This window comes from Ambystoma mexicanum, chromosome 7q (assembly GCF_040938575.1).
Source record: "Ambystoma mexicanum isolate Mex_15411 chromosome 7q, UKY_AmexF1_1, whole genome shotgun sequence".
Lineage (NCBI taxonomy): Eukaryota > Metazoa > Chordata > Amphibia > Caudata > Ambystomatidae > Ambystoma > Ambystoma mexicanum.
The window spans coordinates 55,338,140-55,363,972 of record NC_090941.1 but is presented as its reverse complement, the minus strand read 5'-3'; the positions used below and the strand labels follow the sequence as shown (position 1 = coordinate 55,363,972).

The 25,833-nt window shown below is 48.9% G+C and overlaps 1 protein-coding gene across 1 annotated transcript in view; it reads left to right on the top strand.

Annotated features, from left to right (window-relative positions):
* Nucleotides 1-23,797, top strand: part of PRPS2 (phosphoribosyl pyrophosphate synthetase 2) — a 258,770-nt gene extending 234,973 nt beyond the window's left edge. Inside the window, exon 7 of the mRNA XM_069639274.1 lies at nt 22,491-23,797. Coding sequence (XP_069495375.1) covers nt 22,491-22,583 — 93 coding nt within the window. The 3' untranslated portion in view covers nt 22,584-23,797. The remainder of the gene's footprint in view (nt 1-22,490) is intronic.
* Nucleotides 23,798-25,833: the final 2,036 nt, after the last annotated feature.

The following is a 25,833-nucleotide window of genomic DNA, read 5'->3' as shown; positions in this document are numbered from 1 at the left end:
AATACCCAGAGAACAATCAATCTTCTGTTCCAATTGGGATTCTCAATCAACGAGAAAGAATCCAGTCTCGTTCGAAACAGTTCTTGGGAGCTGTCATAGGGATAGAAGGTTTTGTCTTTCCGTCAAGAGTGCAAAACATACTGCTGCAAATAAGTATCTAGCGGGTTACCTAGTAACTGTATGCAAAGCAATGCGTTTGCTCGGGATGATGGCTTCATTTATTTACCTGGTCCCTCACATGTCGTTGTGCATGCGACCAAAGAAAGAGTGGTTAGCGTACAGTGGTCTCATGCAAGCGGTCAGTGGGACAATCTAGTGGTGGTTTCACTAACCCTCGGTAAAGCGCTACAAAGGAAAACCCGTTAAAGTGTAAACTTTTTCACAACCCGGCAGTGCAAGCAATTGTCACAACATACTCATCGCTTACTGGGTGGGGAGCCCATTACCTTCACCCGACAGAGAATGGTCTGTGGACACAGATCACAGCCCAAAATCATATCAACCTTTTGGAACTGATAGCAGTACTCTATCCCTACAAGCTTTCCAAGTGTACTTGTCGGGCCAGATAGTACAACTCCTCACGGACAGCACCACTGCCATGTTTTACATAAACAGGGGGGGCACACCTCTCCAAATCTGTCCAGGATAGCACAAACAATTTGGAAATGGGCACTCAAGCGGGGCATCTTCCTAACATTGCAACACGTTCCAGGGGAACTCCAATCTGTGCCAGACTCATTAAGCAGAGGTCTGCTACCCAAAGAAGAGGAGTGGCAGCTCAACAGACATCTTAAACAAGATCTTCTCCCTATGGGGCTATCCCCCTTTAGACTTTTCGCTACAAGCCAAAACAAACCATGCCCAGACTTCGCATTGAGGTTCCCCCCAACAAGAATCAAAGGGTAGCGCCCTGTGGATGAGCAAGTCAGGGAAATGTGCCTACACTCCCTCCACCATCTCCCCCCCGCCCCAACACCACTACTGAGCAGGGTGGTGAAAAAGATGCACCAGAAACAAGTGACACTAATCCTAGTTGCTCCATTGTGGGTGGAACAACCTTAGTTTCCACATCTGCGCAAACTGGTGATGTGCGAACCAATCAAACTCCAGTGCCCCTACAACATGCTCACAACATGGGGGGGACAACGTTCCACCCACACCCTCAGTCTATAAACTTGGCAGCTTGGCTTCTAAAGTCATAGTTGGGCCATTTAAAACTACCTAAAAGGTGTATGGAAATACTCATGGAGGCATGTAAACCAGACACTGTTATTTTAACAAATGGATGAGATTTGTAATATAGTGCCAGTCAAGATGTAAACCCAATATAATGTACTTCATCACAAAATTCTCCATTACATGCTCCACTGTCTAGTATTTAACTCCAAGGTTCACCTAGCGCTTCTATCCACGTGCACCACTTCTCAAAGGTAGTGTCATGGAGGGAAGTGAAGACTTTACCCTCCCATTTCAAACCCGCCTCAGGGCAGGACCTCCATGTGGTACTTGCAAAGCTACTGGGGACACCTCCTTGAGCCAATGCACAAATCCAGCCTTAAACACCTTGCATATAAAACTGCATCACCTCCATAAAAAGTTTGTCAGTGCAAAACCCTTTATATTTGATCCACAAAGACAAGTTAGTATTCAGGTGTTTTCTTAAGTTTTCACCTAAGTTCATATCCAAGTTCCATGTCAACCAGCACATCGAACAACCAGCTTTCTTTCAAAACCCTTCAAGCGCAGTTGAGAAAAGACTCAATACATTAGATGTAATGAGAGCGATCCTTTACTATGTAGACAAGACCGCTATGAAAAACAGGCCAACTGTTTGTCTCCATGGCACCTCAGAGGGAGGGAGATCATGTTTCTAAAAACGCCATCTCCACATGCATATGCTCCATTCATAATTTTAATCTGCATTACTGCATTGACACACATTCTAAAGTCGACTCACAGGTGGGACAATCCGTGCTAAAACATCGATTTGCCACTGTACCTTCTGACCACTTGCCACCTTCTCCAGACACTGCTCACTAATCTATGCATAGCATGTGATCTAAGCAGATCCATAAGACTCAGAAGGGATACATTAATCACTGCAATCACATTTCTCATGCTTGTATCTGCTTAAATTCACATGCTCCCACCCTTCCTCCCCTGTGGAGTAGAAGGTACATAGATGTTTTGCTGGCTTAATTTGCTCATCTGCTTAATTACATTTGTACCCAGCTACACTTGATGCTACCTCATTTCAGAACAAAACCATCTGAGGGACCTCGACGCATGAAGGACCATGGCTACAGTAGACTTCACACTATAGATGGCATTACTCACGCCCTGGCGACATCCATTTTCAAGTTGCGAAAAAAAAGTAATGCTCCGCAGCTACCACTATGTCAGCCTATGCACAACATGTGAATGTAAGCAGATGCAAGCATCAGAAATACGATTGCGGTGAGCAATGTATTTCATACAATTATTGGTGTTGGGCGAAATACATATCAAACCCTTGAAAAGGAAGGTACAGATAGTTATTTAAACTACTAGTCCACCAAGATTGAATCTGAACTTCAGAAGTCCATCCTTGTATGAGGCCTTGTGCCCAAAAGTTCAGCTACTTAAGAGCCCCTCTCAGGACAGGAATGGATGCAGGTAAGCAGTTTCGATGACTGCCACAGATGCATGGCGACACAAAGGTATTCACTTGCCGTGGTCAGCCTTTCCCTCCCATCTCGGCTAGGACCATGGCATTTCAGAGGTAAAGCGTGTTGCACAAGCTGAAAATGCCCCCTCCCCCCACCCCCCAAGTTCCAGGCCTCAACTCAGAACAGTGACTTCTGCAGCCATAACTCAGTTGTCAGCCACCGGCTGGTTCTGGGGCACTTCGAAGGCTCTTCTTCGTAGGACTCTGAGCTTATGTCGAGTAGATTTTCTCCAGCATTGGATCTTTCATGGATTCACATGCTTAGAATATTCCCCGTCGACAGACTGGGAACCCTCGGTACGCTTATAAAGCCGTTTCCTATAGGAAAACTTTCGACACATTTGTGTCCTATCTACGTCGTTTTGGGGCCGCCCACACATGCCCCACTAGGACGTAGCGGTATAAATGCCCCGCCCCCGCGGCTCCCTTCAGATTTCAACCGTCTCCAAATTAGTGGGAGCACCTCGTGTAGTCTATTTTGTCTAGGTTGTGCTGTCAGTTTGCGTGCGCTACGTGCGGGTTGAAGGTGTACGAGGGGGATGGACATATGGATTGCATATATTTTCTACACCCTCATCATTCGGCAGACAAGTGCGACATATGTAAGGGCTTCTCCCAGAAGACTCTTAAAGATCGAAGACTAGTGGCATGGTTAAACGATGGAGCGGGGGCATACCCGCCTTTGGAGGTGGGCTCCACGCGCAGCGTGGCCTCAGTGTCCAAATCTTCAGGGGCCCCGCGCCGCTCGACATCGTCGGAACCCCCGGTGAAGAAATTACGACCGGCGGAGAAGGAATCATCGAGAAGCCATTCTAAGGAGTCTTCGTTGAAGAAAGCCTAGTCATCCTCATCTTCGAAGAAAGGCGGAAAAGAAAAATCGAAATCCTCAGGCGATCATCATAGATGGACCTCGAGTCGCGATGCAGAGAAGTGTAGGTCGAGTTCAGAAAAGGCGGGAACGCCTCAAACACCTACACGACGACCACCGTCGATGGCAGGGCAGTCGTCGACCACTTCTCTGCCTCTGACACAATTGGTCTCAACCGTTCTTGGACCGCAGACTGTGACGACGACAGGGCCAGCTTTAGCCTCGTCGACGGAGATCCCGCAAGAGGCCTGGTGACCAGAAGTATTCAACAGTTTTGCCAGAGACCCTACTGCGGCAAGAGGCCTTGTCGCTGTCCTCGGGAGATGACGATGTGAGAGTAGCTGGCCCTGCTGACCTCGGTTACGAGGGATTACCAGGCCTCTCTCCTGGAGCATTCCAGGGTCTACCCCTTCTCAACCCGCATTCACTCTTGTCGCTGGAGGTTTTATCCACGTTGCAAACGTTGCTGAAGACACTGGACGAGAGACAACCTCAAGCAACTCCGGCCAGGTCGGCCATCGACAAAATGGGCCCGTCTCGTCGGCCACCTCCGTCAACCCCCACGGCAGTGCCAGCGGGTGGAGACCTCTCAGCTCCACGCTACGAGGAAGGAGAGCTGATGGATTCAGACTCGGACAGTAGAGCCTTATCGGATGTCTCACTTTTCCCCCTCCAGGGATCCAACCTGGGTGTCTGAAGCGGAATTGGAAACCCAGAGAAGCCCGGCTCTGCCACCCCCCCCGCCCCCCCGGACGACATTGGGTCATTTCACACCATAATGGCCAAGGCTTGTACAGAATTCGGGTTGGCCCAGGAAGAGGAGAGAAAAAGGACCGTATTCTTTTTGACCACATGGGAAAGAGGTCGTCAGTGTTTTCAGTACCCATCGTGGATCATGTGTGGCAGGAGGGGTTACAGACCATGCGCCACCCTTTCTCGGAACTGGCAATAAAAGGTTGCGTGGAGAAAAAATGTAAGGCCACAGAAGCTACCCCCGTGTCTCTCCTCCCAACCAACCCCTGACTCGGTGGTGTCGGCAGCAGTGGCGAGAAAGGCGAGGGCCCAGCACAAGTGCACGACCCCCCCAGAAAGTGAAGCCAGAAGACAGGATGCCTTCGGCAAAAAAGTGCTGTCGTGCGGTGCTACCACAGTGAAAGAGGCCAATTCTCTGGCCATAGTAGTCAGATACAACAGGGAGATTTGGCACCGACTGGCTCCTATGCTGGAGCATCTTCCGGAAGAACATCGTAAGGCGGCGATGTTACTGCTCAGGGAAGGTGAAGAGGCCTCCAATCCTGCCATAAACAATGCAGTGGACCTTGCGGAATCAGGGTTTAAGCAGGTGAATAACAGTGTGGGTCTCCGAAGGCAAGCTTGGCTGAAATGCACCAACTTTAGACCAGAGGTGCAATACAAGGTGCTGGATACTTCTGTTCGCGAGAGTGGACGAGGCCCTGAAGGGCATGAAAGAGGACTCGGACACGGCGCGTTCCTTGGAGGCCCTCCAAAGTGGTCGAAATTTCAGGTCTTTTCGTCCTTTTAGGGGAGCATCGGGAAACTCCAGATTCTCGGCATCAAGAGACAGATCCTTCAGTAGGCCAGCATACCCCTCCCAGGGATACAGATGGGCTTCTCAAGCAGCAAAATGACGCTGAGACTACCAGGCCCCCAAGAAGAGAACAGGTTACTCGTCGACAAGAGATAAGCAGAAAGTGGCGTCCCATTCTAGACCTGCGCGATCTAATTAAGACGTTGAAAAGCCTAAAATTCAAGATGCTCACGCTCCAGGAAGTTATCCGGTCAGTTCAAGAAGGGGACTTTCTGGCGTCTCTGGACCTGCAGGACGCGTACTTCCACATACCAATGTGTCGGCGACACAAAGTTCCTAAGGTTTGTGGTAGGACGGACTAACTACCAGTTCACAGTACTTCCTTTTGGGCTAAAATCCTCTCCCAGAACGTTCCCGAAATGTTTGGCCTCGGTGGCGGCCTGGCTGAGAAGGCAAGGCCATCATGTATACCCGTATCTCGACGACTGGAGGGGAGGAGCCCCTCACCAATGTCGACTCACACAAGTTTGCAGTCCACCATGCTCCTCTTACAACGGCTGGGGTTTGCGGTAAACTTCGAGAAATCCTATAACGCTGTCGAGGCTTGGTGTTCCTGGGCGCACAATTCGAGACCCAGTCAGGGTTAGTGAAGCCATCCCTCGACAGAATCACCAAACTCAATCGATTGGCAGGTCAGCTGAAAATCAATACCAGTATATCAGTGAAAAAATGTCAATTCTGGGCGCTATGGCGTCCTGCATTCCTCTGGTGGCCAACTGCCGCCTGTTCATGAGGCCGGTTCAAGAGTTTCTGGCGGACCGGTGGACGCAGGCCCAAGGGCTCTGGTGTCATGATGCCCGCTCCTGGGGAGCCGGTTCAAGCCCTGCGTCCCCGAAAGCGGACATCCAGTCCCCAAGGAAGGACCCAGCAACCCCATATAGGGGCCCTTTGGACAGTGTCCTGGCGCCTATGGCGCCAGGCTCATTATGGGAGTGCTTGGGTGCACTTACCTGATGCAGACCATGCTGCAGGATCCCTGCCTCCTTGAGGCCTGAAAGGAACTACTTTACCTGTGGGACTAATTTACCATCCGGGGCGTGGTCGGGGAAGGATACATACCTGATTGGAGGAAGGATACATACCTGGAACTTCTTCCAAGGCTATTTAAACCCCACCCGAACAGCCACACATGCTTCGCGTTGTTCTGCATCTAGCAGTTGGACGCTCACCGTGTCTGCTCCTGCATCCTGACTTCTGCCATGCCTGCCAGCATCCTGGATCACCTGCAAAGGAAGAGGAGAAGAGAACAGATAGGAAAAGTCCTTACCTGCTAAATCCGCATCCCGGAGACATCTCGCCGACAATCCTGAAAAGGAAGACTTTAATTTAAAAGCTCATCGCGTCGATCGCTGCAGCGCCGCATTCCTCTCACCTTTACAGGGCGCCTCCATGTTCAGCAGCGATCATCCGGATTCGCAGTCACGCCCCAGCGTCTAGGGAGAAAAAGACGAGAACAAAAGGTGAGAGAGAGAGAGAAGGGAATAAGGAAAGCTAAATCTCCATGTTAAGACTTACCTGTTGATTCATTCCCTCTTCATTTCGGGTCCGCGCCACATCCTGGCATTTCCGGACCCCGGCCCCTAAGGGGAAAAAGACATCAGCGTTAATGAGCGAATGAAAAGACATTACCAAAAAACGCTCATTAAAGACTTATCTGATTTCTACAAGGATTTCACCTCTCATCTCGGGTCGGTGCCTGTTCCCCGGCATTCCGTACCCCGGCCCCTTTGGGGAAAAAGACACTAGCATTAGTACATTAATGCATGGACACAAGGGGAACCTCTTATCAAAAAACTTACCTGGAAGCCAAGCAAGTTTGGTTCTCACCATTCCGAAAATCCAGTGAAGTAACTGGATATCAACGCGCCCCTGCATCAGAAGGAGGATGGAGAGCTCGTCCTTCCAGACCCTAAGGTGAGACGCTACGAGAAATCACAGAAGGGTTTCGAGGAGGGTGAGAGGGGAAAGTGGGAGGCCGATTGCATTACCCCGCAGACAGGTAATCCCCTATTTTCGCCTACAGAAGGATACTTCTGCGAGCCAGGCAAGCCAGATTTGGGGGCCCGGTCCAGTCCGTCTTCCGAACCCTGCGCATCACCTTGCGTCACAGCAGCGCGAACCAGCCCAGCGCCTCCGTGGGAGTCAGGTGAGCGTAACATCTGGTCGGACAAACTGACCATCGACGAGCTCCTACTAGCTCTTCTGTGGTGGCAGGGCTTTCAGAATCTATCCAGAGGGGTACCCCTACAGGAGCCGGAGTTTCGGCTAACCATAGTGACGGACGCGTCCCTGACAGGCTGGGGAGCACATGGGCACTCTATAATTGCAAGGTCGTTGGTCTCGGAGGGAATCTCTCCTGCACATCAACGTTCTGGAACTGAGAGCAGTGGGCTGGGCCCTGAAGTCTTTCCTGCCGCACATCAGAGGGTCCATAGTGAGAATATTGACAGACAACACAACAGCAATGTTTTACTTGAGGAAGCAAGGGGGCACGCGATCCAGAACCCTTTCCACCGAGGCTCAGAAGGTGTGGCATTGGGCTGTGAAACACGATATATCCATCGTATCGCATCATCTTCCGGGAGTAAGGAACGAGCAAGCTGACTCACTCAGCAGAAAAATGGACCAAATTCACTAATGGGAGATAGAAGGCGTTCAGTTGTCGAAGGTCTTCGAGAAATGGGGATGGCCTCTGCTTGTTCCTCTTTGTAGCGAAGAGATCCAGAAGTGCGAAATGTAGCAGGTGGCCACAGGAAGATTCTCTGGGGAAAGTGTTCTCCTTCCCGTGGACGGACAAGTTCCTCTACGCCTTCCCTCCTATACAGAGAACTCTGCAGTGGATACGTAGGTACAGGTGCTGGGTCATCCTAGTGGCACCGTGTTGGCCGAGACAGCTGTGGTTTTCCGACCTGCTTCACCTGTCAGTGGATCAACCGATAACGTTCCCGAAGGTTCCCAATCTCCTGTCCCGGGACGAAAGAACAGTGTGGCATCACAATACAGACAGTCTTAATCTCACGGCTTCCGACTTTTTGGAATTTGGTGCCTTGAGCATTTTGTCGGAGAATCCTGCAAGCAGTGCGGGCCCCTTCCACCAACAAGTCGTACGAGTGTAAGTGGAGATGGTTCTGTACGTGGTGTCAAGGACAGACGGGAGTGCAACCTCAAAGGGTAACTCCGGAACAACTTCTGCCGTATCTGCTACACCTGGCGAAGAGCAGCCATCTCTAGGTTCACGAGGAGGAGGCAGTCTCCCTTATTTAGTGACAGGTTGGTGAAACACTTCATGAGGGGTTTGTTCCAGACGTTCCCTCCGGTTAAACGTTTTCCACCAACGTGGAGCCTTAATGTGGTGCTAGCACGGTTAATGAAACCACCCTTTGAACCAATGTCCACATCATCGATGAAGTTCTTGTCATGGAAAGTGGCTTTTCTAATAGCTATAACATCAGCTAGGCGGATCTCGGAGTTGCAAGCGTTGGTCATAGACCCGCCGTACCTAAGGTTTTTTTTTAAGGACAAAGTGATTCTGTCAACGAATCCTCGTTTCATTCCAAAAGTTCCTACGGCTTATCATAAACACTCATCCATTGTCCTGCCCACCTTTTTCGCGAACCCCTCATCGGCTGCGGAAAAAGTCCTCCATACCTTGGACATAGAGAGCTCTAAAATGTTCATCGAACTCAGCAACTTAGATCTACGCAACAACTCTTCGTTGCATATGGTCCTTCGGCGAAAGGAAAAGCAATTTCAAAGTGGGGACTGGCCCGATGGGTCTCATCGACGATTGCCTTCTGTCATTCCAAAGCTGGAAAACCGCTACAAGGGCGTCCGAGAGCTCATTCCACAAGGGGCAACTTCGTCGTCGACAGCGTTGTGGGCAGGTATCCCGCTGACAGACATTTGCCAGGCGGCGGCATGGTCAGTGCCTCACACGTTTACCCGCCATTACTGCCTCGAACTGCAGCATGCGGACGAGATACAAATGGGAAGAGCAGTCTTACGCCATCTGTTTCAATAAGGTAAGCTCTTTTCAAGAAGGGTCTGTACTTATTTTGACGTGTGTGTGTATATATATGTAGATCTCTGATGTTTGTTAATCTGCTTAGAATCACATGCTGTGCATAGGTCCGACATCCAATGGTCACTGCGGAGTATTGCATTTTGTTTTTCGTAGTCGAAAAGGGGACGTCGACAAGGCGTGTCTGTAACACTATCCCTATAGTGACGTGCGGTGTACCCACAATCCCTCACGCGTCAAGGTTCCTCAGATTGGTTTTTTCTGCCCAGCTTTTGGTCGCCTTTACGCAGAGCTCCTCGAGAGACATTGCAAAACATATTTCCTGGACCTTGGTCCTGACTTATTACATTAACACATAGCTTCGCAGCTACGTGGAGGGGAGGGATCTATTTCTCCACCGAACAAGATCTTCGGAGGAGACGAGACGGTGGAGATCCTTCGGCGCTGCCGAACACGTGGCCTGGCGTTCATGAAGAACTGGAAGGCTGCTGGTGCATTGCACAGTCCGAAAGGCATCACCTGGTACTCAAATAGTCCGTACTTAGTGCGAAAAGCTGTTTTCCATTAGTCGCCCTCTTTGACACGTACCAAATGATATGCCCCCCGGAGGTTGTGTTTAGTATAAATGCAAGCTTCTTTCACTTGGTCTAGTAATTCTGGGATCAAAGGCAACAGGTACCGATTTTTAATGGTTATCTGGTTCAGTGCGCGATAGTCTATGCATGTTCTGAGGTCACCTTCTTTTTTGGGCACGAAGAACAAAGCGGATGATGCAGGGGACTTAGACGGGCGAATAAAACCATTAGCAAGGTACTGGTCCAGGTATTGGCGTAGGTGAAGGTTTTCGGGCTCCGTAAGGGCATAGATTCTGCTGCAAGGGGGTTGTGCGCCTGGGATGAGATCTATTTGGCAATCATACAATCTGTGCGGAGGTAAGGTGTTTGCCTGTTCTTTTTGGAAGACCTCTTAAAACTCTTGATATTCCGCAGGTAATTGCATGGCAGCTGGGGTTACAGAAGCCAGGGCTGTGTTCTGAGATTTCCTGGGGTAACAGGTGTGCGCACATTCTGGGAAGGGGATTCTCTTCTCTCGCCAATCACTGCAGGGATTGTTTTTCCAACCAAGGTATCCCCAGTATTACTTGGAACTGCGGGGCCTTGATTAAATCAAACACCAAAGCCTCTCGGTGCCCATCCTGCGCCAGCAATGTCATCTCTTTGGTGGAGTGAGTTACGGGACCAGAGGCAATTTCCGTTCCATCAACTGTGGTGATGACATCTAAGGTGGTTTTTTTGGGCGAGAGGTAGGTTCATCCTGGAAGCCAATTCACGGTCCACGTAGTTTCCTATGGCTCCACTATCATGGCTAGATGGCTGTTCTGGATCTACGAGGACCATTGGAATAATGAAATGCGAGGTCTGAGTGTCCTCCTTTAAGCTCGGCAAGCGGACCACTACGCTTGCTGGGCGAGATCGTTTCCCGAGTCAGATCTGCTGCCCCCATGACCTTCTTAGGCGGTTTTATAGGACAGTTCTGCAGAAAATGACCAGTATTCCCGCAATATAAGCATAGCTGCATTTGCCGTCTCCTTTCTCTCTTTTTGAGTCAAGGGTCCTCTCACCCCACCGATTTGCATAGGTTCTTAGGCTTCTGCTACCTTGGAACTGACGTGGGTCTTGACCAACACTCGGTTCTCAAACTTGGCTTGATCGGCCTTCCTATTTTGAAGTTTGTGATCTAGTTGGACCACTAGGTTGATGTATTCCGCACAATCTTGAGGCGGATTCACAATTTGGGCCAAGACATCTTTGAGTTCTCCTCGAAGCCCTCGATGGAACAATGTGATTCGTTTTAACTTCAGGCCATTCGGTTTCTATTGGTCTATTAAAGGTTGCAATGTAAGAAAGAAGATCCTGATTCCCCTGTCGTATGGACAAAAGTTCGTTATCCAGGGCCTGACCCTGGGAGTGTCGCGCAAAAAGTCTTTCCATGCTTGTTTGAAACCCCTGGAAATCCCGAAGAATTGGGTCATCCTGATTAACTAGAGGAATGGACCAATCTGCTGCACTGCCGCTGAGAAAGGACAGTACAAAGGCTACCTTGGCTTGATCACTTGGGAATGCTGCAGGTCTGCATAAAAAGTGTAAGCGGCACTGATTCATGAATACGGCAAACCTTTTAGGGTCTCCGGCAAAACGTTCGGGCAGAGCCAGTGGAACAGTTCCTAGCAAATTTATTTGTACTGGGTTACTTGATGGTACAGGAGCTGGACTAACCCCGAGTCCAGGTAGTGGTGTTTGCCCCGCCTGGTTTTGCAAAAACTGTCTGGCCAAATCCTCTGTCCGTTCCTTTGAAACTATCAGTTCCCTTCTAAGGACATTAGTTTCCTGGCGGGTGGAGTGCACTTCAGCTCTTAGCTCCCCTAATAATTGGGCTAACTGATCCGTCTCTGAGGTCTCCATAACGCCCAGGTGGCCTTTTGTGGGTAGTCTTCGCGTTCTGTTACGCTCACCTGGTGTCCACGGGGCCGTCGATCTGAACTGCGCTGTTACCTCTTCCAGCGACACACGGGGCGCCGAAATAATGGACTGGATCGGACCACCCAGCTTAGCTTGTTTTGCCCGTATGAATATTCTTCTGTAATGGAGAAAGGGGATTTAGCCACCTGCGGGGACTGGGCGCCAACCCCACCTTCCCAGACTCCTGTGATCTCTTCCCAAAAATTACTTCCGAACTCTTGCTATGTTCTCACCTGATAGTTTGGAAAGATGAACTCTCCATCCTGCCTCGAGCGCAGGGGCACGTAGATGACCAGTTACTTCACTGGTGTGGGATGTTGAAGAGTTGCAGAACGGTATTGACTCCGTAAGGAAATAGTTTGAAAAAGAGTTCAAAAACGTCTGGCCTTCACTCTGTCCAAATTCCCTAGGTTGCCTTAATAGTTCTTGAGAAGAGTTCCAAGTGGCAACCAGTAAGATGCAGGTAAGTTTTTATGGATTCTGTTCAGTTCGATAATGAGGACCTGGTCTCACCTGTGACCCTTTCCTTTTGCAGGCGCTGAATCGGTCGAGGTTCCGGTGATTGCGGCCACAGGCAGTAACCAGGTAAGTCTGTAGCGGAATTCGGTTTCCCCCACTTGCGCTTTTGTGTTGCTTTTGTTTCCCCTTTGGGGCCGGGGTACGGCGGAGAAGCTGTGGAGGCCGCGCCGACCCGAGATGAGGTAAGTACCCCCCTGTGGTATCCGGTAAGTACTGGGGATTGCCTTTATTGTCTGGGAATGCTCCCTAGCTCACCTTATTGTCTTTATTTCCACAGGTGTTGGAGAGCGGCCGCTGGATGCTGAAAAGCGCGATGGAATGCAGAGGATTGCTTCAGGTGAGTCCCCGCGCGGCGCTGCAGTATGCAAAGCGGCGCGCGTCTGATTTCTTCCTTCTAGGTCCGAGCCAAGAAGATTCAAGATTCAGGTAAGGATTGCAGTAAGAACTCAGGTTCTAACCTTCCCTCTGCTTTCTTTCAGGTTTTCAGGAGCTCCGGCATCCAGGCGGGCGTGGCTGAAGACTGGAAGCTGCTGCAGGCACGGTGAGCGTTACGCTGCAGGTGCAGAATAACACGAAGCATGGGTTGCTGTCAGGGCGTGGTTTAAATAGCCTTGGAAGTAGTTCCAGGTAAGTATCCTTCCACGGCCCCACCCGAGTAAGAAAATAGTTCCTAGGGAAAAATAGTCCCTCCTAGGCCTCATTTGACTTCTGGTCACTGGCAGCATGGTCTGCCTCAGGTAAGTTAGCAGCATGGTCTGCTTCAGGTAAGTCCTTGACCATGAGCCTGGCGCCATAGGCACCAGGACTGCACCCAAATAGCCCCTAATTGGGGTTCATGGGCTTGCATTAAATGGCATGATGCCTGCTTCCGGGGTAGCTGGGCCAAACCTGGTTTCCCGGGGGCAGGCATCGTGACACCGACCAACATACAGTAGGGAGAGTGGGGGTGGAACTATCTTGTTTCTCTTCGAGAATGCCTTTCCTTTTCCCTTCCCCTCGGGGTTGTTCTCGCCAATTATTGCCTCAGCTATGGAGAGGACACCCTTTAGGTTTTGCCCGTGCTGCAAGGGCAAGTACACCTGGAAGGACAAGCATAAACGCTGTAATTGTTGCTTGCCCCTCAATCATAAAGAAGACTGCTGCGCGGCTTGTCAGCTTTTAAAACCCAAAACTCTAAAAACGTAGAGTCAAGAGGTGGGCGGCCTACGCCATGTCGAAGTCCGATTCCTCACCTGCCGCCACTGTCGCCGAAAGTGACAAGGAAGGTGATAACACGACCTCCGTTGCGGAAGTCTTAAACCTCTCGAGGGAGCGCTCCCGCTCCTCTACGTCAGTCTCCGGCCCCGACGGGCTCGATTCACGCCCTGCTTATGGGAAGGAACACCCCGGCGACAAGGACGCACAAAAGACTCACTCCCATAAGCACACAACCCACGGCTCTTCTTCGTCGAAGACGAAGAATCCATCAGCGCCGAAGGAGACGCAGGGCACCCCGGCGTCTACCTCAGACCGTAAGAGTCTAAAGCCCCACTCGCAAACGCAGCCGCGACCAACGACTGGGCTTTCCACAAATAAAGACGCTACCCCAAAACCATCCGACGTAACGCTCCATGTAAGAGCGCTCGTCGCAGTACAACACGCAACGCTACTCAGGGGTACCCCATGAAACTCTGGAGGGACTCCATTTCTGCATGGAGAAGATGGAAAGGTTTATGGAAACCCAAAACCCACCAACACCCAAAAGACCAAGGGAAGGACCCCAGGGTCAAATTTCCTAGGTTGTTTAATCCTTCGCATGACAAGTTAAATGTGTATGACCTCACTGAAGAGGAACAACATTTTCAGGAAGAGGATGAGTTTTTGGGTGTAGAGGAAGAACGAAACCTAGAGGAGGAGGGGTTTCAAGAAGATACAGGTGCAGGGGGCTTCGGAGAAGAACTAGAGGTAGTACCTCACACCCATGGCAGTCCCCATCAGCATACTTTGACCCTGATGCCATAACCCTATCTCCTCCCAAAGACTCGCCTATTAGGAACACATCTCCTATAGATGACCAGCCTACGTTTAATGCACTGTTGCGCAAAGCAGCAGCGCATTTCGAATTAGACACAGGGGAGACCTCTCCGGACTTTGACATCATGGAAGAAGTAATTAAGGAGAAGCCCCCTGTCAGTCAAACCATTCCACTCCTTGCCTCAGTGAAAAGAAGAATCGCCCCTTCTCTATCCACTCCTGCGTTGGTCAGAGGGGTCAACCCTCAAATAGAAAAACTCTTCAGCCCATCTCCTTCTGACCCTTTATACGTCAGGGGCCACTCTGTACCAGACTCCCTTGTAGTAACAAATACAAGGAAGAGGGCAGGGGTGCCACTGTCCACCAGTGAGGCACCTCCAGACAAGGAGGGGAAAAATCTGTATGCCCTGGGGAAGAGAATCACAGCTTCCGCCGCTTTCTCAGCAAGGATCGCTAATAACTCTTTACTAGCAAGCTACGCAGACGCACAGTGAAGCAAGCTACGTAGCGACACTGAAGAGGCACCAGAACCCCTGCGTACATGCCTTCTGGCCACAATCACAGAAGGGACACTAGTGAACCAAAGCATCGTTAAAAACACTTTAGATGCTGCAGAGACTGCTGGCCGTTCCCTAGTCCAAGGGATTCTCCTCAAACGCCATGTCTGGCTGCGCAATTCGGGGTTTAAACCTGAAACTCGGGCTTCCCTGATCAACAAACCTATAGAGGATACCAATCTCTTTGGTAAGGCAGTTGATGAGGCTCTAGAAAATGCTAAAAAGGAGTTTGAATCAATCGAGACCCTTGACCAGATTTCTAGGCCACCTAACAGACGCGGCTATGGCAATAAGCACCTTTTTCGTGGCCAACGCCAGCAGCAGAATCAACAACAATACTCTGCCAACAACTGGTCCTCTAACCAGGGTAATAGTGGCCAGTACAATCGGAGAGGCCAACGCCGTGGCAAGGGGAGAGGTCGGGCCTCTACCCCTAGAGGCTCCCAGGCCAATAACAGCAAATGACCCAAAGATTTGGGTCCCCTCCATGCATTGCCAGTCGGGGGCCGGTTAACATCGTTTCTTCCAGCATGGGAGGGAATAACATCAGACCGTTGGGTACTATTAACCATAGCCCGCGGCTACTGTATAGAATTCAACAGTTCCCCAACATACAGACCCCCACGGGGACGACGCATACTTCGCAATCCTTCTACAGGAAGTGGAACAGCTACTGGAAAAAGGAGCTATAGAGGTCGTGCCTCTATCTCAGGTAACGGAAGGTATTTATTCAGTGTACTTCCTTGTACCCAAAAAGGACCTAACCATGTGCCCTGTATTAGATCTGCGCCCAGCGAACAAATTTGTGAAACCCCAAAAGTTTCGCATGGTAACCTTACAGGAAGTAATCCCCTTGCTAACACAAGGGGATTACATGACAACACTGGACATGAAAGATGCATACTTTCATATATTGTTGCCAGCGCACAGAAAATACCTCAGATTCATGATGGAGAACAAACACTACCAGTTCAGAGTGCTACCCTTCGGGATCGCATCAGCACCAAGGGTATTCACGAAGGTACTGGCAGCGGCCCATCTGCGCAGGTTGTCCATCCCAGTATACCCTTACCTCGACGATTGGCTCATAACAGGGGATTCTTACGAAACCTGCTTCTCCAATACCCAAAAGACTGTAGACCTTTTGTTCCAACTGGGCTTCTCCAACGAGAAGAAGTCCAGCTTAGACCCCAGCCAGATCAAACAATTCCTAGGGGCTCTAATTCGAACAAAGGACGGCCTTGTCTTCCCCTCCAACGAGAGGGTCCAAAACATGCTGTTTCAGATCCCCCAATATGTGGCAGGTCGAGAGGTGACGGTACGCAAAGCAATGCGCTTGCTAGGAATGATGGCGTCATGTATTTATTTGGTACCTCACGCGCGCCTGCGCATGCGCCCAATGCAAGAGTGGCTCAACAGCCAGTGGTGTCAGGCCAGCGGACAATGGGACGATCTAGTGGTGGTCTCGCAGGCCTTGGTTCTCTCGCTACGTTGGTGGACAAAGGAAAACCTGCTACTATGGAAACCTTTTGCCACACCCGCAGTGGAAGCCACTCTAACCACAGACGCATCCCTCACAGGATTGGGGGGGGGGGCTCACCTATCCCATCAGACCGCCCACGGAGTGTGGATTCCGAGCATAGCATCCAAGCACATAAATCTACTGGAGTTACTGGCGGTGTTCAAGGCACTGAAAGCCTTCCAGGAACACCTACAAGGAAAGACGGTGATGGTCCTCACGGACAGCACCACAGCCATGTACTACCTCAACAAGCGAGTGGACCCCACTCTCCAGGACTGTCCAAGCTGTCCCAGAACATCTGGAAGTGGGCTCTCAAGCACATGTTCCTACTGTCACAACATGTACCAGGGGAACTCAATCTGCTAGCAGACAAACTCAGCAGAGATTTCCCCCCTGCCCGCAGAGTACGAATGACGGTTACACGAAGACCTCATCTTCAACGTCTTCACACAGTGGGGTTTCCCAGAAATAGACCTGTTCGCAACTCCGGAGAACTCACAATGCCTAGATTACGCCTCCAGGTACCCTCAGAACCAGTCCAAGGGGAACAGTCTATCGATTCCATGGTCCGGGAAATTCCCGACTCCCCTTCTCAACAAGATTGTGCACAAGATGCACCGGGAACAAGCCACCATGATACTAGTGGCCCCTATGTGGGCCCGGCAACCATGGTTCGCTCATCTGATGGAGATTTGTCTCCACCAGTGAACTGCAATGCCCGTACAACATGCTGTCACAGGACAGGGGCAGGACACTGCATCCATGCCCTCAAACCTTGAACTTAGCAGCCTGGCTCCTGAGGTCATAGAATTTGGACATTTACAACTGCCACAAAGGTGCATGGACATCCTCAGGGAAGCTAGAAAACCTAACACTCGTCACTGTTATTCTAGCAAATGGAAGAGATTTGTCATCTGGTGTAGAGGAAGAAGCATCAACCCTGTTGACTGCTCTCCCACACATTGTTCTGTACCTGACCTATTTGCTGGACTCGGGTCTGGTATTCAATTCTAAAGTCCACCTAGCGGCACTTTCTGCATACACCACTTCCCAACTCAGTGTCATGGTGGAAAGTCCCAGTGATCAAAGCCTTCATGGAAGGGGTAAAAAGGATACACTCTCCAATAGCAAACCCAGCTCCCGGCTGGGACCTAAATGTGGTACTCACCAGGCTCATGGGTTCACCCTTTGAACCCATGCACAAGGCAACTCTTAAAGACCTCACTCTTAAGACTGCTTTTCTAATAGCTATCACCTCCATTAGGAGAGTAAGTGAACTACAGGCTCTTTCTGTTCTAGGCCCCTTTGTAACGGTTCAAAGAGATAAGGTGGTTCTACGCACACACCCAAGGTTTGCACCGAAATTCATCTCGAAATTCCATGTCAACCAGTACAATAGAACTACCAACGTTCTTTCAAAATCCCTCAAATCTAGGAGAAAAGAGCCTGCATACACTTGATGTGCGCAGAGCTGTCATGTTTTATATGGAAAGAACTAGACCACTGAGAAAGACTAATCCGTTCTTTGTCTCGGTGGCAGCAGGAAGAGGAGATGCAGTATCAAAGGCCACTATATCTAGATGGATTGTTCAATGCATCACTCTGTTATACTCTTGCTAAGAGAGAACTACCCTTCAAGCCAATAGCACACTCTACTCGTGGCACTGGGGCATCCATAGCATTCATTGCAAATGTTCCCCTTGAGTCCATCTGCAAAGCGGCAACCTGGAGTTCTGTACACACCTTTACAAAACATTGTCTAGATGCCCACTCTAGATCTGATTCCCAGGTGGGCCAAGCAGTATTAAGACACCTTTTCTCTACTGTTCCTTCTCACAACCCACCTCCAACTTTGGGTACTGCTCGCTAGTCTATGCACAGCATGTGATTCTAAGCAGATTAACAAACATCAGAAGACAATGCATTACTTACCGTAATAGCATTTCTGATGGTTGTATCTGCTTAGATTCACACGCGCCCACCCTTCCTCCCCGCTCGGATGGAAGGAACATAGACATCCTTTTATATCTCTCTTTTCTGTACTCACTCACGTCTAGAAGGCTCCCTTAGGGCAGAAAAAATACAAACAGAGGGACCTCGACGCGTGAGGGATTGTGGGTACACCGCACGTCACTATAGGGATAGTGTTACAGACACGCCTTGTCGACGTCCCCTTTTCGGCTACGAAAAACAAAATGCAATACTCCGCAGTGACCACTGGATGTGGGACCTATGCACAGCATGTGAATCTAAGCAGATGCAACCATCAGAAATGCTTTTACGGTAAGTAATGCATTGTCGTGTGTGTGTGTGTGTGTGTATATATATATATATATATATATATATATATGTATTTTAAAATTGGCATCTTACGTAAGCGTGGTTCGCTATACATATGCTTAGGAGTGTGCCGGATTGCATTCACACCTCTTTCAGGATCACTGCTGTGCATTCTATTTGAAGCATGTGAATCCATGAAAGATCCAATGCTGGAGAAGGGAATAGTTTCTTACCTGTAACTCAATTTCTCCAGCATTGGTATCTTTCATGGATTCACATGCGCCCGCCGGCCTCCCCGGAATGCAATCGTCTTGTATAACTAGGTTTCACCCCATTCTGCTTTGGAGGGGGCGAAATCTGAAGGGAGCCGGCGGGGCATTTATACTGCTACGTCCTAGTGGGGTATGCGTGGGCGGCCCCAAAACGACATAGATAGGACACAAGTGTCGAAAGTTTTCCTATGGGAAACTGCTTTATAAGCGTACCGAGGATTCCTAGTCTGTCGACGGGGAATATTCGAAGCATGTGAATCCATGAAAGATACCAATGCTGGAGAAATGGAGTTACGGGTAAGAAACTATTGCCTTCTCTCCACTCAAAGGGCCGCAGCTCCTTTGCACTACTGCTTGTGATCTTCCCCAGGACAGGGCTCTACCAGGGCAGCAGCAGAAGCTGGACACCAAGCTCCCTTTCGACAGGTCCAGTCTCCTCTGAAGTCTTACGGCTAGACGGGAGTCTTGGCTCCTTCAGTTTCTTCCAGTATGTGTCCAGACTGGGTACAGGGGTCCTCTTATCCTTAATGCCAGCAGCAACCACTAGCCAATGTCAAATCTGCCCCACACACAACCCAGCAGTGGAGTGTTACGGAGAATTATCAAAAAATGTGCTACTTCCCTTCACCTTAGAGACCCCCAGCAACTTTGCTGGATTATGACGACTTGATTTTTTTTTTAACCTAGAGGGTGTGACCCTTTTTTCCCACTCATGTATTTTGATGTGCTTTACTCGTGTTTATTTGGTTGAGTCTGACCAACTCCATAGGCACCATCTTTTCATTTGTCTCACAAAGCACCCTTTGTGCCGTGGCACAGGGAAGCCTTTCCAGGCTTTCCCAAGGTTTAAATACCTTCTCTAGAATAAACTACTGTTTCCCAGAGAAAGTAAAGGCAAATTGACTAGTAAAGTATTTTTAAATTCCTAGACCTAGCGCACCCTATCTTGCAATAGAGTGCTGGAGGGGTTACTTAGTATCCCTATGTCTAGATACTCATGTAGCACTCAAATGCGAGCCTTTCCTCTTAGAATGGCTGGTGGCAGTGGTTTTACAATGAACTACCATGATTTTTTTTCCTGGCCTTGAACTATTAGTAGCTGCGGTAGCATTAAATCGCAGGAGCCATGTTTTCCAAGATGGCATCTGAGCCTGCTTTGTTTAAACAGGTCCCGGTCTTCTTTTTTTTCACCATTTCTTTTTGGAATGGTCCTTCTAGAGTTTGTCTCGGAGCGCCAAACCAGGTTTGGTCCCTTTGTTCCTTCGCCGGGCTTCAGGATTGAAGACTGCCTCTGAGGCCCGAGTGTCTGGGGTGAGCAGGAAGTGAGGTAGGTGCCTGAAACTCCATGCTTAGTCCCGTAGGAGACCCAAATGTGCTCTGGCATGATTGGCTGGCTTTTTTGCAACGACAGCCATCCTCCTGTGTGATTGACAGCTAGGCTGGAATGAATGTGACAGAACTGAATAAAAGGAGTCTCTTGGCTTGGAAGGCAGAGTCCACCACTGGAACGAAATAACCGAAGACGAGCTTGAAGAGGACGGCTGCTGCAACTCCTGGACCGTTGGTTTGCCTGGTGAAGCCGTGCTGCAGGTCCGAATCGCCAAGTTCACCTCGACGGAGAAGCCCCTGCAAGGACGACTTCTCCCTTTTTGAGTTGGTGGAACCAATCAACTCGACAGTAAGCCACCTGGATGCTCATCTCAGAGCTGGTTGCATTTTCCTCAGAGTGCTGCAGGAAACTGTATAGCCAGGGGAGACACCAGTTTGTGTGATGGATTTACAGCTACCGGAATTGAAGTTTTCCCAAGCTTTTTGACTGTTAAGTGCAATGGAGGAGTCCCCCGACGTCCCCACCTCCCTCTTGTCCCCACGACAGGGTCAGGAGCTGCCAGGAACAGAAGTCATCAGCTGCCTCTTTTTATTAATTTGTAAGGTACTCTAAAACTAGACTGAGAGTACTTGCCTCTCGCAGTGAAAGTGCTTGAAACTTTCACAACTCACAGGCCTAACCAGCTTGTGACCCAACATATGATTCTTCTTGCTACAAACTACTCCTAAGATCTTGTGCAGACACTTTTCCATTTAACAACCAGAACTGCTGTATCCTATCCAAGACTTTAGCCCATTAAATATTTGCACTATCTAAGAATAATTGTAACCTTTCTTGTTCTAATAATCTTTTCCTTTTACTCCTCTTGAAAAGTATTATGAATGTTACAGTAAGATATTCATGTCCCCTGCACCCTTATTACTGTTACCTGTGATTGAAGGTTGTTGTGGGCCATTGCAATATGGTCTTATCTGATTCAGAAACTTAGAGTATTGAAGTATATTTGTGTGATTAATATTGCCTCCTATTGAATGGTACATAACTGACTGGTTAATAAATTATTAAGTGTTTAACCAAGAAACCTTGAGTTGTAGTCTATTAAGCACCTGTGATTGTAGACCTCTAACATTACAGCCCACAGTCCCTCTTGAGATAAGCCTGGCTGCTCAGCAACACTGCCAAAACTGTGTAGTACAGACTTACACCAAAGGTTGGTTTTGCTTACACCTGTAGTGTTCCCAGAGGGTACTGCATTCAAACTTTGCCTAACATGGTCCAATCGGGACCACTGGTGGCAAAACTCATGCATACCACTAGCCCAACTGGAACCAGTTTGTGGATTGGGACCAGACAGTCCGAGCTCACTTCCTGGCAGCACATGTACATGGCATGCCAAAAGCCTCAGCCTCACAGGGCAGGAAGAGGGCTAAAAGGTGAGATGGCCAAAGGACAAGCGAAAAACCTTGTGACATGGCCATGTTTGGCCACTAGCTAGTTAGTTGCCAAACACAGTAGGGCTAAAGCGAAATGAACCCAAAAAATTGTTAATCACTGCTGCCACCTTGTCCATTTGGCACTAAGGTTATAGTTATCACACCTGTGTTCAGGGGCATGCTTGGTATATAATGGCCAAACAGCCTGAGCATAGGTTACCAGCCCTGTATTCCCCCCGAATGCGGAGGGTGGTGGCTGTTGGCACTTTGGGTCTCTACAGTGTGGGGAAAGTGAACCTTTTTTTTTTGGACTTGATGGGCTCTGTATTTTGTGTACCCAGTCTCGTGTCAACTAAAATGGCCGTCTGTCGGTAGAAAAGGGACCAATTACCTGTTCTATGGCAGCGGAGGAGGAAGCACCAAGCCAGTAGGGGTGGAGACGCAGGGAACATGTTATAGGGGCTGTGTTAAGTGGCTGAAGGGGGCATGGTTGCAGATCCCAGAGCAATGTGGGTGGGAGGGTGTTGGATTGCTGGTGCCCAGGGAAGGAATGCGGGTGGCTGGAAGAACACACTTTCCAGGTGCAGCTATGTTGCATGTGGTCTTACTTGGCTTAACGTACGCTTATTTGTACTGGGTGGCATCAGTAAATCTGCAGTTATTGCATGTGCAAAATGCATGAATCTAATAACTCCATTGTCTGCTGCCAACAAGGTGCTAATTCTGTGATTAATGTGGCAGTATCCCAAACCCCTACCTTCAGCTCACATTGCTGCTGTATTGGTTTTATTCAAATTGTCCTTGAAACGGGAATTAATGTCATTTTCAAATTTTTTTCAGGTCATCGATATATCTATGATCTTGGCCGAAGCAATCCGCAGAACGCATAATGGAGAATCTGTATCCTACTTGTTCAGTCATGTCCCGTTATAACCACAGGAAGTCCTGTCTTGAAACCGTCTCCCGAAAGGCCTTGTTTCCTGTTTTTTATTCTACCTTGTTGTCCAGCTATGAGTTCTGCATCTTTATGAACGTTTTTAAATGTCTTCTTTGTGGTATCCTTGGATGGTATTGGGGGTACCGTTTGGAAAGCCTCATTTTGCAGGCCAGATAAACTAGTAGACTTCTTATTTAAAACGGTAGATGTGGTGATGCAAAAGAATCTTTCATTGAGATTAAACTTGACAATCTCTTAATGCATCTAATCATAAAGCAATGGCACGTTTAATAAATGGATCAGTAAGTGGCTGAGATTGTGTAGTAAGAGAAGTTCTACAAGGAGGTAGGGAAATTAGTGCAGGCATTGTCTGCTGCCGACAATGCAAAGTTGTCTTATAGGAGGCAAGATATCCTGTGTCGATTATGGACATCAGATTGATGTTAATTTGTTGTGGCTTTTCAGGTCCACACAAGGCAGATCATATAAACGGTTCCAGTACGGTTCAGATAGTTTTAATGTTTCTGCACTTTTCTTATGCCAGTAATACTGGAAAACTTCTCAGGGGATAGTAGTGGCGCTTTGCAGGAATCTCTGCATCTTATTAAGCTTTAAATTGCCCTTTCTGCAGTAATGGACAATGCATATCCCTGCTTTGAGTTCGGCCACCTCTAAACAGTCACTGCCAGTTGAGTGAAAGTTAAGGGGATGGAGCACACAATTGGTTGTTACTATAAGAAGTGGCAAACCTAATGTATAGCTGTTAACGCCAACCTGAATTGATTTGACAATTTCATGATCAATTTATCTTAAATTGTGTTGCCGCTGGATTTTGCATCGCCCATGATCAACCTTTTAAAGCAGAAAGGCCAAAACTGAGTTGACATGCATTAAAAACATGACTAAGCTGATATTCTCCCCCGCTCAAACCCCTCCGAGAAAACCAGTTGCGTCACTGAAGCAGTATTTGCACGTTCAAGGGGGGGGGGGGCACATGTATGGTTGCTATTTTTGTACCAAAGTCAGGTCAATTCAAGAACGGATAATCTGTAAACTATACCCCAGCCTGTCGTTTAAAACCTATTTGCGGTTGAATACATTTCTTTTATTTTTGCATATTTTCCTTTTGCAGATTACTATTAAAGTTATCAAACGTGCTCAAACATTCTCAATAAATTGTACGAGGCCATGTCTTGGACAAATTAGTTTGCTTCTGGTGTCATTTGCTTGAAGTTATTCTGCTTATTAGTACATTCATTCCTCAGAGTCGATGACTTCAATTGTTTTAAGTGGTCATATGCAACTTTGCCAAGTGGACGTCAACCCAAAGTTTGCAGTCTCAGCCGACAGGATGTGCTCCAGTTCTGCTGTTTGAAAATGGAAGCTGCATTCAGTTGATAGCTTATATTCATAATGTTAATAAAAGTATGGGATCCTGCACATCACTCTTGTTACCTGACCCGTCTAGTCGGATATTTGTGAAGTAAAGAAGTCTCATAACTGGGAAGAGGACGATTAAAGCGTACAATGAGCAGCAACAACACACTTAAAAGGGATGCAAGTGCATGCCTGGATTGTCACCTCATGGGGCCTCCTTTCTCTAACTTCCTTTTGCATCTGTCCTCAATGGTGTTTTGAGGCACGTCATACAGATACTATTAGACTAACCAATAAAAATGGAAAATGTATACTTCTTTATTTTTTTTGTTTGAATTTATGAAAGGTTTGTAATAAACCAATTTAGTTTATCCTCTTAAACATCATGTAGTAAATAAAACATTCATAGCTCAGGACAGTGTCGCGATAAAATTGCAAACCAAGAGATTTCAGTGTCTTTCTGCTAACTCTTTGCATATCCATACTTTTGTATCACTGGTCGTTATTCCGTAACCACAAATTCTCAATTGCTATCACAATCTATTATAATCCTAACACATTTTTGATGAATTTTGTTACCGCTAAGATTAAATTAGTTTTTGCCTGCCAACAAATTCCACCCTTCATCTAGGCTCAAAGAGCCGCGGTGAACAACCGCTTCAATAAGATATCTTTCGAGGGGATTGTGTCCTCTGACGTATTCCACATCTATGACAGTAATCACCACAGTTGTGCTGCTTTGGAAATTTTTTCTGCGTCGATGGCGTCCATATGCTGTCCCTCCAGGGCCTCCGTCGAACGCCAACGTCACGGATGTTATATGTAGGAAAAACGATGCCCATAGCCTCAGTTTCGTTTTTTCCGCCTCGGTTCTTCTCCTGTTGAATTGTTCTTTGTTTATTGTGAGAATCATGCCTTCGTCTTCTACCCCGCGGTTCCAAGATGTCACAGACCTGCACAACGTCTGCCTGTGGTGCCTCGGCGAGGACCACGCCACCGTTGTATGCCAGTCCTTGACGTCGAATGCCTTGCAGGAGCGGAAGAAGATATCTGTAGGGTTTCCAAACCCCATAAGTCAAAATCCGCTGGGCTTTCGACTATTTGAGGGGTGACTCTCAGCGTAAGTCCAGGGGGTCTCGGTTCCAGAGTGGTTCCGGCCATTCCTCGGCTTCTAGGCACTCTCGGAAGCGCCATCACCAGTCGCCTTCCTCGTCTGAGGACTCCGTCCCAACAAGCATTCGTCTCTGGCGGAATGGGACGCATTTCGCAAGTTGATGGTGATTTTTGAATCGCAGTGCTCCGTTCCGTCTTCACCTTCGAGGGAAGCCGGCAAGGACCGCGCTAGGGCCACCGCTCGCATGCATTCGGGCTCAGGTGGTCGGCGATCATCGGGAGCTGTCGAGGTCCTGATCGGACAAGGTAGATCGCTCTAGCCATGCCCGCTCCACGTCCTCGTGGCCCTTGAGACCGTTGGAGCCTGTGAGGCCTTCTAAGAAGGCATCCGTGCCATCGGCGCCATGTCAGTCGAGGGGCTCTCTCGAGGCTCTGCCTCTGAGGAAGTCATTGGCGCTGAGGCCGTCGAAAGACGCGCTCGGGGCTCCAGCCTCGAAGCCGTTGGCACCTCGCTCGACATTAAAGCCTTTTGAAGAGGCTTTAGCTGAGGTGCCCGGGAGACCAGTGGAAACCGTGAGTAAGGCCCTGAGTAAATCAGTGAGGCCTGTGTTTGAACCTTTTTCAGTACCCTCATCCAGGGATTTATTCCAGCCTTTGGATTACATCTCAGAAGTGGAAGAAGGGTCAGATGTGGAGGGGTTTGTTCCTCCGGATGACCTGTTATCTGGTCATAGCCAGATGGAAGACCTGCGTCAA